The sequence below is a fragment of the Rhinoderma darwinii genome, chromosome 11, assembly GCF_050947455.1.
Source record: "Rhinoderma darwinii isolate aRhiDar2 chromosome 11, aRhiDar2.hap1, whole genome shotgun sequence".
In the NCBI taxonomy this organism is placed as follows: domain Eukaryota; kingdom Metazoa; phylum Chordata; class Amphibia; order Anura; family Rhinodermatidae; genus Rhinoderma; species Rhinoderma darwinii.
In genome coordinates this window covers 84,485,608-84,501,343 of record NC_134697.1, presented here as the reverse complement: position 1 = coordinate 84,501,343, position 15,736 = coordinate 84,485,608, and the positions used below count along the sequence as shown (strand labels likewise).

At 44.8% G+C, this 15,736-nt stretch overlaps 1 protein-coding gene across 8 annotated transcripts in view; it reads left to right on the top strand.

The window, feature by feature from the left end:
• LOC142663315 (membrane-spanning 4-domains subfamily A member 4D-like) overlaps positions 1–15,736 on the top strand; it is a 120,663-nt gene that overhangs the window by 101,717 nt on the left and 3,210 nt on the right. For 4 of the 8 annotated variants that reach the window (XM_075841916.1, XM_075841912.1, XM_075841915.1 and 1 more), the window contains 5 exons: positions 8,447–8,669; positions 9,665–9,808; positions 11,091–11,213; positions 12,272–12,328; positions 13,759–13,884. In XM_075841916.1, coding sequence (XP_075698031.1) covers positions 9,677–9,808; positions 11,091–11,213; positions 12,272–12,328; positions 13,759–13,884 — 438 coding nt within the window. In that variant the 5' untranslated portion in view covers positions 8,447–8,669; positions 9,665–9,676. The remainder of the gene's footprint in view (positions 1–8,446; positions 8,670–9,664; positions 9,809–11,090; positions 11,214–12,271; positions 12,329–13,758; positions 13,885–15,736) is intronic. The other 4 variants (XM_075841918.1, XM_075841917.1, XM_075841911.1 and 1 more) reach the window with 1 other exon arrangement.

The window sequence follows — 15,736 nt, the reverse complement described above, 5'->3', positions numbered from 1 at the left end:
CCCATAGTTGCCCTAACACAGTATAATACCCACATAGCTGCCCCCACGCAATATAATTTTCCCATGGCTGCCCTCCACTTTAGTATAATGCCCCCATAGCTGCCCCTACATAGTATAATGCACCCGCTGCTGCCGCCATGTAGTATAATGCTCCCATAGCTGCCCCCACGCAGTATAATAGCCCACAGCGGCCCCCACGCAGTATAATGCCCCTATAGCTACCCCACACACAGTATAATGCCCCTATAGCTACCCCACACACAGTATAATGCCCCTGTAGCTACCCCACATACAGTAGAATGCCCCCATATTGCCTAATAAAATACTCATCTAGCCCCGTTCCCACAATGATTGGAGGAGATCTCTCTGCTCCTCTGGGCTGTGGGTCGCTCGGTGTAGACAGGCGTGATGACGTCACTGCATCGAGCCTGTGTCTGCTAAGCCGTTCACGGCCAGCGTTGCATAGTGTATGGTGGAGCAGGGAGCCATCAGCATTTTATTCAACTGTATTTGCGTCCTGAGGATGCATTTACAGTTTAAACTGGGACATGCCACCAACCGCAAGGGACATGGAACACCGCCCGTAACCCAGGACTGTCCCCCTGGATCTGTGACGGTCAGGAGGTATGCCTTTGCTATGCACTGGGTGAATGGGGCCCTAAGGATAAGTATGGCATAAGGCAATGGCAACAGAGCCTTACCGTCCCGAACTCTGGGGCCAATAAAAAAGGGTTGTGAAAAATATCTATTTTCTGTTTATGTGGGGGAGTTTTTTTTTTTATCTATTTCATAATTTCACGTTTTGAAGGGAATGCTAATAAGGAGCTTGACTGACCACTGCTTACATGTTCAGTCACCTTGCTGACAAGGGGGGCGGGGGGATGTACTACATTTTTTTCATGCATCAAAATGAAAAAGAAAACTACTCTGCAAATAGCTTTGAGTAAAAATGTCCTACTGTTTTGAATCTGCACCACCTATGCAAATCTATGCGTCGCTATGGGAACAGACAACAAACAAACCCTGTGTAGTCTGATCCTGTAGCCATATGTTCTTCCATCTTTACCCTGATTCTTTCTAACCTACCAAATGTATATTAGCTCCTACTAATGAGTATTGAAAAAGCAATATATGAATCCTCTCTGTGCTTATCATTGGCTGAGCGGCTCAGTCGGGGGTGGGGTCCCACATTAGCATTCAGCACGCTGTTCATCAGCCCTGATTATGACTTTGGAAGATATTTTAGCAGTTGCAAATAAATAAATACCTTACCTTTATTATAGTTATTAATTTATTATAAAATTTAAAATACTTTAACCCCTTAATTTTATGACAGTCACTAAGGGTCCTTAGGCTATGCCCTGCACATTTGTCCTCTGCTATGTGAAAGGGTGCTCGGCTGTCTAATGACAGCTGAGCGTCTGCTCTAAAAGCCGGGATCGGAGGAACCCGGCTGTTTAAACTCTTAGATTCCATGGTCGGTATTGGTTCAGAGTGCACAAGACCTATAGGAGGTGCACGAATAGGGTCCCAACCCAATCGTATGTAGAGAAGTATTCGGCACACAGACAAATATGATTCAAAACTTCTTTCGTTTTATTTGTATTGTATTCAAATGCCATGGGCGGAGTGCAACGTTTCGGTCCAAGAAGACCTTCGTCAGGCACTGGAACCCTGTTGGCGTGGATGTATCCTGCTGATGAGCACTGCTGTTCGTATCGCGGCTTACCGCTCGTTTTTGGCGCTCCGCCCATGGCATTTGAATACAATACAAATAAAACGAAAGAAGTTTTGAATCATATTTGTCTGTGTGCCGAATACTTCTTAGATTCCATGGTCAATATCGACCGCACAATCTAAGTGGTTCACAGAGGGAGGGGGCTCTCTCTGTAAGTCGATTGGCGCAACTGCAATGCTATCGCGGTATGCCAATGGGATGCCATGCCAGCCGTAGGCCTAACAATGGTCTCCAGGTCTACCATGTACGGAAGCCTATCATTCAATAGTATCTGCGCCCAAAGGATGCAGATACTATTGAATGTGGCATCGCTACCACTGTTGCAGCCATAGCAGCTGCTTGCAGGGCCACTGGGCATGGGGGGGGGCGTGAGGGCGGGCAGCACGGGCCCCCTTATGCCGCGGGCCCCGTAGAAGCCACTATGGCTGCTACAGCGGTAGTTACGCCGCCTCCTAGACAGGGGCTCCCTCTAGGAGCAGAATCCCGTTGGCAACACCTTATTTATTTCACATGGTGAACGCCGTAAAAGAAAAAAATTAAGAAACAATCCCAGAATTGCTGTTTTTTGTTCATCTTGCCTCCGGAAAAACGGAATAAAAAGCAATCAAAAAGTCTTGTGTATGCCAACCAAATCCTCACACAACTCCGTCAACGGAAAAATATAAATGTATATTTATTATGTAAAAGTGTAACGTCCACAGCCACGGACCAACTTACCGCCTCGACAGCCGTGACCATGGACAAGTGAGTGCTGGGCGGCATCTACCTCCTGAGAGACGCCGGCACTCACTTCCGTGTCTCTGTGCTGGTTCCCGTAGGGTACGCTCATGCCCGGCCTTAAAGGGCCAGTACACACACATGTGTGAAATATGTAATTAGGCCATGATCACTCTGGACTACCCTTGTACTAGGACTATTGTTTGGCCAGCTGCTACTCCGCTATGGCGGTGCGGCCTAGTGGGTCCACATACCCACGGATCATGACAGTACGCTCAGGCCATGGACCCCGCTGGTCAACCCAAGACCATGACGACGTCACAAGCCATGCAGTCAGACCTGCAAGACCTTCGGTCATGACCGGACCAACTCCTCCTGGTGGTGAACGCCATTGCACTGGATGGGCGAGCTGCAGTCATCACAGCACCTGTTCCTGTTGCTCCGGCTGTTCGTCCTGCTACACCTCCTGTCAGTACCGGGGCCGACTCCCGATTCTCGCTGCTACTACCTCCTCGTTACGATGGAGACTCGAGTACCTGCAGGGGATTTCTGAACCAGTGCCAGATCCATTTCAGTCCACATGCCAGAGCTTTCCCTTCCGATGGCGCAAGGATCGCTTTCATCATCTCTCTCCTTACTGGCAAAGCCCTAGTATGGGCGAATCCTACCTGGGAACGTCAGAGACCCGTGACTTTCAGTCTTTCCTACAGACTTTTTCCACGGTATTTGAGGAACCTGGACAAGTCTCGTCAGCAGCCGAATCTCTGCTGATCCTTCGTCAGGGAGACATCTCCGTGGGCGAGTGTAGCGCCCATAGCCGCGGGCCGTCGGGTTCACTCACCTCCCGACGCCCGCAGCCATGGATCTGTGAGCGCTGGCCTCCGTCTCCCTCCTAGGAGATGCCAGCGCTCACTTCCGCTCTGTCCGGCCGGGTCCCGTAGGGTACGCGCGCACGCTCGCGCCCGCTCTTAAAGGGCCAGCGCGCGCACATGAAAACAATGATCATTAACCCACATGATTCCCCGCTCTATAAGAATGCCCCAGCCCTTCTGATCCTTACCTGAGCGTTGTTAGTCTTTCCCTGTCTGTCTCGCAAATGGTCCCTTAGTGTCTCCCGTTCCAGCTGTTACCCGTGCCGTTACCGTTCCTGTATTCCGCATTGTTCCTGTGCCTACCCGTGTTCAAGTGTCATCTGCCACGTCAAGTGCCATCTGCCACGTCAAGTGGCATCTGCCACATCAAGTGCCATCTGCCATGTCAAGTGCCATATGCCACGTCAAGTGCCATCTGCTCATCGGATACTGCCCGCCACGTCTGGCGCCACTTTCCGCACCTGCCTCCATCCGTGCTGAAGCCACAGTCACCGTCCGGACTATTTCAGGTACCTAAGCATTACTGTCTGCTATTTTACTTTCACATAGACTGTGACCTGGTCAGCTGCCTCCCCTCTTTGGCGGAGCGGCCTAGTGGGTCCACAAACCCAGTGTCCGTGACAGCGAGTACACCATTCAGTTCCGCACCCTGGCGGCAGAGTTGTCCTGGAACAACGATGCCTTGGTGGCTAAATTCTGTCAGGGACTGTCTTCCGAGATTAAAGACGAGCTTGCCGCCCGTGGTCTGCCACCTACCCTGGATGACCTCATTCTTCTTGCCACCCGGATTGACACGAGGATCCGGGAGGGATCCCAAGGGGTTCGTCGGGAGAGAAGATTCCCCAAGCTGGCTTCTACTTTTGAGCAATCTCTGTTGCCCTCACCAGAGGAGCCTATGCAGTTTGACCGGCTCAAATTGTCAGCCCAGGAGAAACAACGCAGACGCACTTCGGGACTTTGTCTGTATTGTGGCCTCGGTGGCCATGTTGTGCGTTTGTGTCCCCAGAAGCCAAAAAACTCCAATGCCTAGGATTGGTTGGAGAGACAACCCTCTGGAGAGGACTTCTTTTGTGCGGTTGGCAGACAGGAGAAGAATCCTTCGCTGTGGGCACAGCTCCAAACTCGCTGGGCACGCGGGTGCTCGTAAAACCCGAGATCTGATTACCCGTCATTTCTGGTGGCCCACGCTGCCCAAAGATATTGTAGACTTTTTCTCGTCCTGTACTGTGTGTGTGCTTCCAACAAAGTTGCTGACTCCAAGCCTGACGGTCTTCTTCAACCTCTGCCTGTGCCCAATGCTCCCTGGCAGCATATAGCAATGGACTTTGTCACAGACCTCCCTTCCTCTGCAGGATGCAATACGGTCTGGGCGGTGGTGGACCGGTTCTCGAAGATGGCTCATTTAATCCCGCTGACTGGCCTAGCTTCTGCTCCTCGACTGGCTAACCTCTTCGTCCAGCACATTTAGTTCACCTCTAAATTCTGGAGAGCCTTCTGTAAACTCCCAGACGTGAAGTTGGACTTTTCTTCAGCCTATCATCCCCAGTCCAATGGCCAAGTGGAGAGGATTAACCAAATTATGGAGAAATATCTTCGCCACTTCATCTCCATTAGGCATGATGACTGGGTACAGCTTCTTCCGTGGGCCGAGTTCTCATACAACAACCACACAAGTGAGTCTACTACTTCCACACCATTCTACATTGTATACGGCCAACATCCACGAATCCCTCTTCCTGTTCCGGCTACATCCCAGGTACCCGCAGCTGACTCTGCATTTGGAGACTTTCTACAGGTCTCGCAGCAAACCCGGTCCTCTATTTTGCAGGCAGTCGATTGCATGAAGCGAAAGGCACATACTAGAAGAAGGGAGCCTCCTCTTTATCTTCCAGGTACCAAAGTCTGGCTGTCCTCAAGGAATATCCAGCTAAAGGTGCCGTCATACAAATGTTGCTCCCAGGTTCCTGGGACTCTTTGAGATCCTGCAGCAAATTAACCCTGTCTCTTATAAGCTTCGGCTGCCCCCTACCCTCAGGATCCCCAACTCCTTTCATGTGTCCCTTCTGAAGCCTGTGGTCCTGAACCGCTACTCTAAAACTCCTAGCCCTGCAGTTGCTCCCAGCGGTTCTGCCAATGTGTTTGAAGTTAAGGAGATCCTGGACTTAAAAAAAATAGGAGGAAGAACTTTTTATTTGGCAGATTGGAAGGGGTTTGGTCCAGAGGAGAGGTCCTGGGAGCCAGAAGAGAATCTCAATGCTCCTACCCTGATTAAGAAGTTCCTCTCTCACTCTGGCCCCAAGAAGAGGGGGTGTAAGAGGGGGATACTGTAACGTCCACAGACGCAGACCGTCGTCCCCCTGAGCATTGTTGTGTTTGCCCATGTTCCAGTGCCCTGCTACATGTATCCTGTTTCCCATGCTATATTTGTCCCTGTGCCTTAGAGTGTTGGAGTCGTGTCGTGCCACCAGTCACGCTTGATGTTAGACACTACGTTTGGAGGCATCTGGCTGGAAGTTCATCTCTGCCTAGCCTCCGCTACTGTCTGGACTATCAAAGGTACCCTTGTACTAGGACTATTGTTTGGCCAACTTCTACTCCGCTATGACGGTGCGGCATAGTGAGTCCACATACCCACGGATCATGACAAAAAGTAGTTACAAAACATAAAGAATAACGTAAATTTGGTATCACTGTAATCATATTGACCCATGGAAAAAAGTTTACTTGTTACTTATACCGCATGGTGAACTAAATAAAAAATCAATGGCAGTTTTGCGGGTGGCGTGTTTAGGACGCTTAACGCTTAACCCCAGTAGTATAACGACACACCCATAGTTTAGTATCTTAAAATCTAGGGGCAGTACCATTTAATCTCAAAACTATCAGACCTGTTTTTACAAATCATGCATTAGAATTAATTCTTCAAGCAGAAAGCCGTCTGCTCGTGACAGATCTGTTTCCAAATGTGCACAGAGATAGATCAGGTAACAGCAGCTTTTGTGTAGGGACACATTACCAGTGGGTGTGACATATTAGTCACTGATGGGTGACATATCACCCAACCTGGATAACACCACAAAGCATGAACACAATATCACATAAGCGCAAGAATACATGAAAACTAAAAGGGGTTATCTGGTTCATTAAAATATTAGATTGGTGGGGGTCCGACTGTCGGCACCCCCGCCAATCAGCTGTTTAAGGGGCCACTAAATTGGATAGTGGTGCAATACCAAATGTAACGGCTCGTGGAAGTACGAACAGAAAGAAGAACTTTGTAAAAAATGAAGAAGCTGCAGGCCTTCAAACAGCTGATCGGCGGGGGTGCCGACAGTCGGACCCCCACCGATCTAATATTGATGGCCTATCCTGAGGATAGGTTGTCAATTTTAATATCCCGGATAACCCCTTTAAGCACTTTGGTTTGATTTGGACTCATCACTTGGTATTTAGAAGAACAACTCTCTGGTATTACCCCAGTGCACCTGTAAAATGACATATACGTATTCCTGGCTATATGCATATCCAGACCTAAGTGGGTGTCCGCACACGTTTACAATAACCTCCTGCCTTCTTTTCCTCCGTTTTCCCCTCCCGATCTCTTCCTGATGATATCTTATGATATCATTACGGTTCTTTTTATACCTACATCATTGGATCAGTCCAGCACTCCCTTTAATTTCTTATGATACTACGTCAGCAGAACTCTGATGGATTAAAATGTCATTCTTTCTTGTAGTTAAAGACAAAGGGGTTGTCAAAGGAGTATGTCCCTATACACTCTGATTCAGTTAGACTATATTCACACAGGGCTGATACGCAGCGTAAAAGTGCACGGCGTGTATGCCCTGGAACCTGCAGGGAATTCCGTCTGAAAAACCGCACCAAATTTTGGTGCAGTTTTTCGGGCTGAACGTGTGCTGCGGAAAACAGCTTATACTTACCCCGGTCTCTATAGTCATGGCAACGCATCCCTCTATTTTCCGTGCAGCCCAGCCTCCTGGGATGACAAGACATACCATGTGACCGCTGCAGCCTGTGATTGGCCTGGACAGAGAACAGAGGGACACGTCGCCATGACTACAGAGACCGGGTAAGTATAAGCTTTTTTTTTCTGAGTTGCGATTTTTTTTTGTGGCAGAATTGCAGGTTTTCCACCGAAAATACTTTCTGCAATGACCCCCCTTAATGATTATACACATTTTCCCCCATTACTTTAATTACGCAATGTGAAATAATTTTGAATTGGTAGTCATGACCACAGCTTTGATTGTAGATTACCACGGCCCCCTTAAGCCCACAGGGTCCTGATACCTGCCAGGTTTGCCTGGTGCTGATGCTGGCCTAGCTTGTCATTTCTATGTAGTGCTGGCAGCCGAGTACTCGAATGGGAATACTCCTTCGTCTCCCGGTTATGCTATTTGGCACTAGGGTATGGCTGTGAGTTTTGCAGTTTGCTCCTGAGACCTTTTAAAAATCCTGGGAAAGTTCTCTGGGAGAGTTTTCTGATTCCTGCACTACAACAGCAGCGACGCTTGGCATAGTGCTAACGTTTTAGAAGATTCCCCCATCTTGTTTAACCCATATTTGCCAGGCTAAATAAGTAACACCACTTTGAAGCTTGAGGTTTCTTGTCATATCAAGACACCTGATCATCTAACATGGGTGGATATGATGGTATAGCCCATTTCTTCAGACTAAGGTCAGGTGTACACAACCGAGTGCCACTCGGGCCCTTTTTTCACGGCATCCTGGTGGACCTGATAGTTTTCACAGACCCATTCACTTTAGAGGGTGAATCGGGTCCGTGAAAATAGACCCGACTCTCCGATCCGTGGAAAGGTAGAACATGTCCGTGGAAAGATAAAAAAAACATGTCCTCTCTTTCCACGGGACTTGGGCGGCACACGCGGCCGTGCACATTAGGAATAAAGATCTCAGAGCCCAACATTCCTCTCCCACACAGTCTTTGTTATATGCGGTGTATTTACCCATTGTTGGGGGACCTCTTTAAACCTCACTACTCTATAAGTAAAGGGGTTTCTAGAGGATCATGTATGCATGTTGAATGAGAATGTTCATTAATATTCACTCGCTGTGTATATGGATTACATTACAGTAGCCTTTTTACACACATACAATGGCGGAGGTGTGAAATATCAGTTACTACTGGATGAGTTACTACTGGATGACACAATTCAGTCCAACCATGGAAACACCCTAGAACACAAAATGTAACATCACAAGGTGTAAGGGCCATCAAAACCAACATCTAAGTGATCGGAAGGATTACTGTTGAAGATTACGCAGTGAGGAATTCTGGAAGTTCATCATTATAATAGGTGAGTCTGTCTGATCATAGATGAAGAGTTTAATATTGTATGAAGACCGGGAGGGACTACAGAAAGGTCTAAGATATTGAGGTTAGGTGGCACCTCAGAAATGGGCGCCAGGTAGCTTTACCTAATCTTTTATTATATTTATTCTCTTTTGCTTTATCTCTTTGATTACTACTTTTCTACCATGAAGATAATCAATGGAGGGAAGTTGGGTGTTAGACTATGCTGGGGTCTCATTGGTCAATTTATTGGGAAGCCACCAGGTTTAGTCACATTTGGAATAACATCTGTAAATGTAGTCTCAATATTAACCTATTGGGCCCAATTGGGTTGTTATCTAAAAATGGGAAATACAGTTAGTGGATAGTATAGCGTGGAAAATAAAGTGCCTCACGTCCCACCTCTTTTCCTCCTTTAATCCAGGAAGATTATTATTTACATTTTAAATAAAGCAAAAATTTGACTCAATTCCTTTAAAAATTAAAAAGATTCACATATACAAACTCAAAACAAAAATATACTATAATTCAGGGGTGCAAAGCGTTTTTTTTTTATCCAAGGGCCACATTGTCAGATTGTGCCACTCTCAATACCACTTGACACATCGACAGTATGTACCATAAATGTCTGACGGATCCACTTCTGGAGCCTCCATTTATCAGGAGATTTGGGATCCCCTTCTGCCCCGATCGGCACTCCCGAGAGGAAGAGTCAAATGGGACACACATAAGCACAACTATCTCCACTGTGGTTTCTAGGCGTTGCTCCCATAAACTACAATGGAGAGAGCCGCATTCACGCCAACACCTCATATCTTCCCCTCTGCAGTGCCGAATAAAGGGGAATCCTCAATTACAGGAGTTTCAGAAATGACTTGGGGCCACACAGAATGCAACAGGTCATATAAAAAGTAAAGTAAAAGATTAAACTAATATATTTTGAGAATGTTACATGGTCTTATTCACTTTAAAGTGAAATGTTATCTTTAATTTTTACAGAAACTTTGTAAAATGGGCATGACGACTAATAGTACAAGCTTTACTGTTGCAACGTCCTCAAACTGGAATCAACCCTTGTTGACTCCTCCAAGAAGACCAACGTTTCACCTCATTTTTCTTAAAGGACAACCAAAGTCTCTTGGGGTAAATTTTGATGTAAAAATGATTTGTGAAAACAAGGTAATAAGGTAAAGCAAGTATAGAATCTTTACCTTAAAGGGGTTTTCCCATCTTGGACATTTAAGGCATATCCGCATATATTTACGGCATATATTTACGGATATGCCATAAATTTCATAAAGATGCGGGTCCCACCCTGGTACCCACACCTATTTCTACCTTGTTTGGTGCCTGCTGCCTACCGGTCACTTCCTGATAAGGTGTTTGGGAGTTCCGGAAACCGCCGAGGATCCCAAGTTCCGGAAACAGCGTAGCTTGCAGTGCTGTGCTTTTTCCATAACTCCTATTCACTTCTATGGGTGTTACAGAAACAGCGTAGCTCAGCAAGCTCGGCTGTTCCTGTAACTCCCGACCACCTAATCAGAAAGTGGCGGGGAGGCGAGCAAGGTAGAACGAGTTTTAGGGGGCCCCCTTCTAGAGATAGGTGCGGGTCCCAGATGTGGAATCCACATCTCTCGGACATTTATGGCATATCCATAAATGTCCAAGATGGGAAAACCCCTTTAAGCATTTTCATTTTAAATCACTTTATTTTTGGGTGACGGGGTGACAGAGAAGTCATCCCCATGAGTACAAATATCGATGGCAATGTTAACTATCAGACAGCTACTTCAGAGAGAAAGAGAAAGACTGCACATAGTCAAAATTTGTTAGTCCAGTCATGGTTTTATTTTTAAGCTGAATATATGCTTTTATGTGCCTGGGTTTCGATGCCACCTAAGATAGGTCGAAACATTCAGGGTATGTTCACACAGCCTATTTACGGACGTAATTCGGGCGTTTTTGCCCCGAATTACGTCTGAAAATATCGCCTCAATAGCGTTGACAAACATCTGCCCATTGAAAGCAATGGGCAGACGTTTGTCTGTTCATACGAGGCGTAATTTACGCGCCGCTGTCAAAAGACGGCGCGTAAATAGACGCCCGCGTCAAAGAAGTGACCTGTCACTTCTTTGGCCGTAATTGGAGCCGTTATTCATTGACTCCAATGAATAGCAGCGCCAATTACGTCCGTAATGGACGCGGCGTTCAAGTGCCTGCACATGCCGTAACGGCTGAAATTACGGTGATGTTTTCAGGCTGAAACATCCCCGTAATTTCAGCCGTTACGGACGCCCTCGTGTGAACATACCCTCAGGGGAGTCTGACTGCTGGGAAAATTCTAAAAAATAGGAGTTTTATGTAAAATCCATTGAATTGCGCTGAGCTTTAATGCTTGATGCTAAATTGTAATTCTGATTCACAGATTATTCAGATTATAGCGGCTTTCACGCAAATTGCTTTTGGGATAATCCTTGTGTTCACCGAAGGATTTTACACCTACAGTTTGACAGCAGGAATTGCTATACATTTTTGGGGAGCAGTAATTGTAAGTATTAATAAATTAATATGGAAATCTCTTAAAATCACCCTCTTGGGAAAATCTGTCTTTAACCCCTCACCCACAACAGCCGGTTTTTGATCTTTTGTTTCAAATTTTCCATCGCCATCTTCCAAGAGCCAAACATTTTTAATTTTTCCGTCGAAATAGTCGTATGAGGACTTTTGTGGGACAATTGTATTTTTTAATGGAACAATTTCATGTACCTTATCGTTTTCTAAAAAACTGTTAAACATTTTTTTTGGTGTGGAATGGAACAAAAAGATCTGTTTTTTGCTATTGTTTTTTGGGTTTTGATTTTACAGCATTCATTGTGTGGTAGAAATGACATGTTAACATTATTCTGTTATTGACAATTAGGACATGGCAAATTTTCAACTATACCAATTTTATTTCGTTTTAAAAAAAAAAAAAATATCGCTATATTCTGCAATCTATAATTTTTTCCGTCAATAGAGCTGTGTGGGGGCTTGTTTTTTGCGGGGCAAGCTGTGGTTTTTATGAGTACGATTTTTGGGTACATATGGCTTTTTTCACTCTTTATACCATTTTTTTTGCGAAGCAAGATAACCAAAAAACATCAATTTTGGCATTGCCTAATTTATTTTATATCATTCATTGTGCAGGTAAATAACATCATATTTTAATACATCAGATCTTTATAGACATGGTGATACCAATTATATTTATTATGGGGTGTAAGCGACCACGTTTACTGACGTTACCCAATGTACACGGCGTAACACAGTGATCTTCGGAAGCGCGCCGAAGTCACCAAGTGGCCCTAGCCTAAATGTATAAACTGTGTTATGTCTAGCACAGGGGCTGAAGGGCTGGTCTATGACACAGGAATTAAATGAACACCAAAAGAGAATCTCTGTGTCATGCCCCGCCCCCTTAGGCCCGCACTAGGAATAATACTGTGTATCAGTATGTCTGGAGTGTTCCTTTAACTCTTGAGACTCCGAGAGTAATTTCCATTTGTTATGTCGTTTCTTGAATGCCTTGTAAATATAAGTAAAATATACTCTGTATTCCCCTTTTAGTATATTATCGCTGGATCTTTGTCAGTTGCAGCAGAAAACACAGAGTCACGCTGTCTGGTGAGTTATGTAACATTCAATGTGTGTTCATCTAGATTAAAAATTGCTGCGACATGGCCAGATTATAGTATGGTCAAAAGGGTCAATGTCCATAAACCTTTCATAATTTAGGGGCCTCAAACACCCTGTTCCCACACCGTGCATCCCGCAATAAACTTCATTCATAATAGGTTATCACAAAACACCTGGCACTGCCACGGTGGCTTGATTAACATACTATATAGCAGCATTACTTGGGTACTAAATAGTAGTGTTATTTGGGCACTGTAGGGCACTATTATTTGGGCAAACTGTGCCGCTATTATGTAGATTCTGTATGGTACAATTATTGGTGCAGTGTATGGCAGTATTACTTGTATTATGTGGGCACTGTATGCTACTATTATTTGGCACTGTATTTTATTATTACATAGACCTAATATGGCAGTATTATTGGGGTGGTAGTATATTAATATTATTCTTCATTTTCCTTCTTCCAAAAAAAAACGGGGTTGATGTCCCAGACAAGTGACCTTCATAGAGTTTGATGTAAAACAGTTTGGGGTAATGGTGTCAGGATGGCTGATAATGCATATTCTACCTTTACGCTTCTTCTATTTGACCAAGACTTGTGCACCATATCAGTGTTTTCTGTCCATCTCTTCTTTATGGATTGTGGTTTGACAGTATCACTGGTAATATCAAGGTCATATGCTTGCTTCCCCTATACAGTATGGTATTTGCTAATTCGAGGTAAGGGCACCTGGTATAAGATGAACTGAACTTGTACCAACTGTTCTACGGAAGAGGCATAAGGATTTACTTTGCATCTAAGTTAAATTCCCAAAAACCCATTAAGATAATTTCCTCCTAAATATACAGTCTATGAGATGTCAATTTCCTTCCCCGTTTATGCACAATTTTAATTTTGTTGAATGTCAAAACCACCGAAACTACAACTTATAATGGTAATTTATTCAATTCCTTTTAACTGTAGATGGACTTCAGTCTGACTGATTTCTTTATTATCAGAACCATGTCCGGCTCATGGAGGGATATCCCTATATATGTATATAATAGATCCAAAGATAGGAGCAGCACTGTGTCGATAGCCAGAAACGGTTGGTGCTAGCTTCAAATATCAAGGAGTGACGCGCTCCTCATGCATATATCAAAGAAAAGAGACTGGAAGCAGCACTCAGCAAAAAAATGAGAATTTATTCACCCAACACAGCAACGTTTCACTTCCTCCATGGAAGCATTGAAAATGCTTCCATGGAGGAAGTGAAACGTTGCTGTGTTGGGTGAATAAATTCAAATTTTTTTGCTGAGTGCTGCTTCCAGTCTCTTTTCTTGCCTATATATGTATATATATAAATGCCCCAAAATTTGATAATACTTTTTCCAGGTGAACCAGTTCAATATTTCATATGTCTCTTTTTTTTGTGCAGGTTAGTGCCAGTTTGGGCTGGAACATTTTAAGTGCGATAGTATCGTCATTGGAGTTTGTTATTCTTATAGTTGACTTGGTGATTAATGGGGGCCACTTCTGTGGCGAGGCGTGTATCACTGTATGGGTGAGTAGATAGACGACTTCAGCCGTGGTATTATCTCATACATTATTATAGTTATTCATATACAACCTGTAAAAGAAGGACATATAAAAGATGACTAATATTATATAAGAACATATCTGGTATAAATGGGTCCCAAGAACCACCAGTAGCTAACTCTATATTAAAGTGTATGTACACCTTCGAAAAAAAATAATATTTTTTTAATAAAAATGTCTATCAATAAGTACTTTTTGAGATACAGCTACTTTGTATCCTGTAGACAGAGCAGCTGTATCAAGCACTGAGACCTGAATCCGTCAGATCAGCAGGATTGACATGTTCAGTGACCGCAGGATCAAGCTGTTACCGATCACACCTAATTCCATAACTTAGATGTGATTGATAACAGATGGATCCTGCGTGTCAGAAACAAACACGAACCCGTCAGTCCCGTTGACCTGACAAATACAGGTTTTAGAGCTAGATACAGCTGTTCTGTATACAGAATACAAAGCAGTTGTATCTCAAAAAGTAAAAATAATTTTTTTTAAAAATGTAATGAGAAAGTTGCACCATGCACCCAGATAGACATTTTTATTGAGCATAGCTCATGGAGTTTCCATAACTCCCATACTAGTGAATGGCAGTTACGGAAGCAGCTTAGCTCAGCGAGCTACACTGTTTCCGCAATTTATGGTCGGTAATCACAAGCTTCAGCCACAACACAAAGCAGTAGAACGGGGTTTCGGGGGCCCCGTTCTAGAGATTGGTGCGGGTCCCAGAGGTGGGACCCGCATCTATCTGACATTTATGACATATCCTGTGGATATTCCAACAAAGCAGTAGGACAACAGCACACGTCTCCAAGGTTTTATTGTCAAAACATCTTGCGACAAACAGGCAACGTTTCGACCCGTAGTGAGTGAAGAGTCTTTCTCAAGCCTGTGTATATGTCATAAATGTCTCTGATGGGAAAGGCCCTTCCCTGGTTAATACCATAAACAAGTTATACAAAAAACTGTGCATTGTTAAAAGAGACCACCTAAGTCACCTGGCCAAATAATTTGAAAATTACTAGTAGCACTAATACACATACTAATAAGAACAATGGGATTAAAGGGGTTGTCCACTACCGGACAACTGATGACTTATCCACCGGATAGGTCATCAGTATATCATTGGTGCCGGTCCGATACCCAGACCCTGCACCGATCAGCTGCTCCGGCTGCCTGTGGGCACCGGATGTCATTCCACAGTATGCAATGTACGGAGCCGGAAGCAGTTGGCAACTGTCAACCTGATCGGCAATATGCCGAACCCGAGCACCCGCAAGACAGCAAGCTGTTTATTATTTCCGGTCTTTAAGAAGGATTGTCCCACCTGTTCCCCTAATAATTGAGTCCTCCCACTACCAGCACCTGTCTATCTTTCTCATGGTCCTATTCCCCTTCTTACTGGAGCATACATTCCCTTGGCTGCTAGAGAATGTGTCTTGATGCAGTAGTGCTACCCCTGAATTTATTCCCACCTCATTTGCCAACTTGGCAAACTTTTTGGGATGTTTCTGTTCAGGACTAGTCTCCATGACACTGTCTACCCTCTTCCTTGCCAACTATCTGCCTCATTAGCCTGAACCTCCATACTCGCATCCTTCCCTGCATCTGCCCCACTGAGTTGTCACTTCCCGTGTTGATAGTTGCTCATTTAGATCCAGAATCTGGGCTTCTAGATGGGCAATTCTAACACATGATACATCCTACGTGACTGCTGCCACATGATGCTCCATTACTGCAGCTGCAATTATTTACATGTGGCCTTTTGTTTTCAGACCTTGGCCCTCTATTTCAAATCAAGAATGCCCTGCAGGATTCAA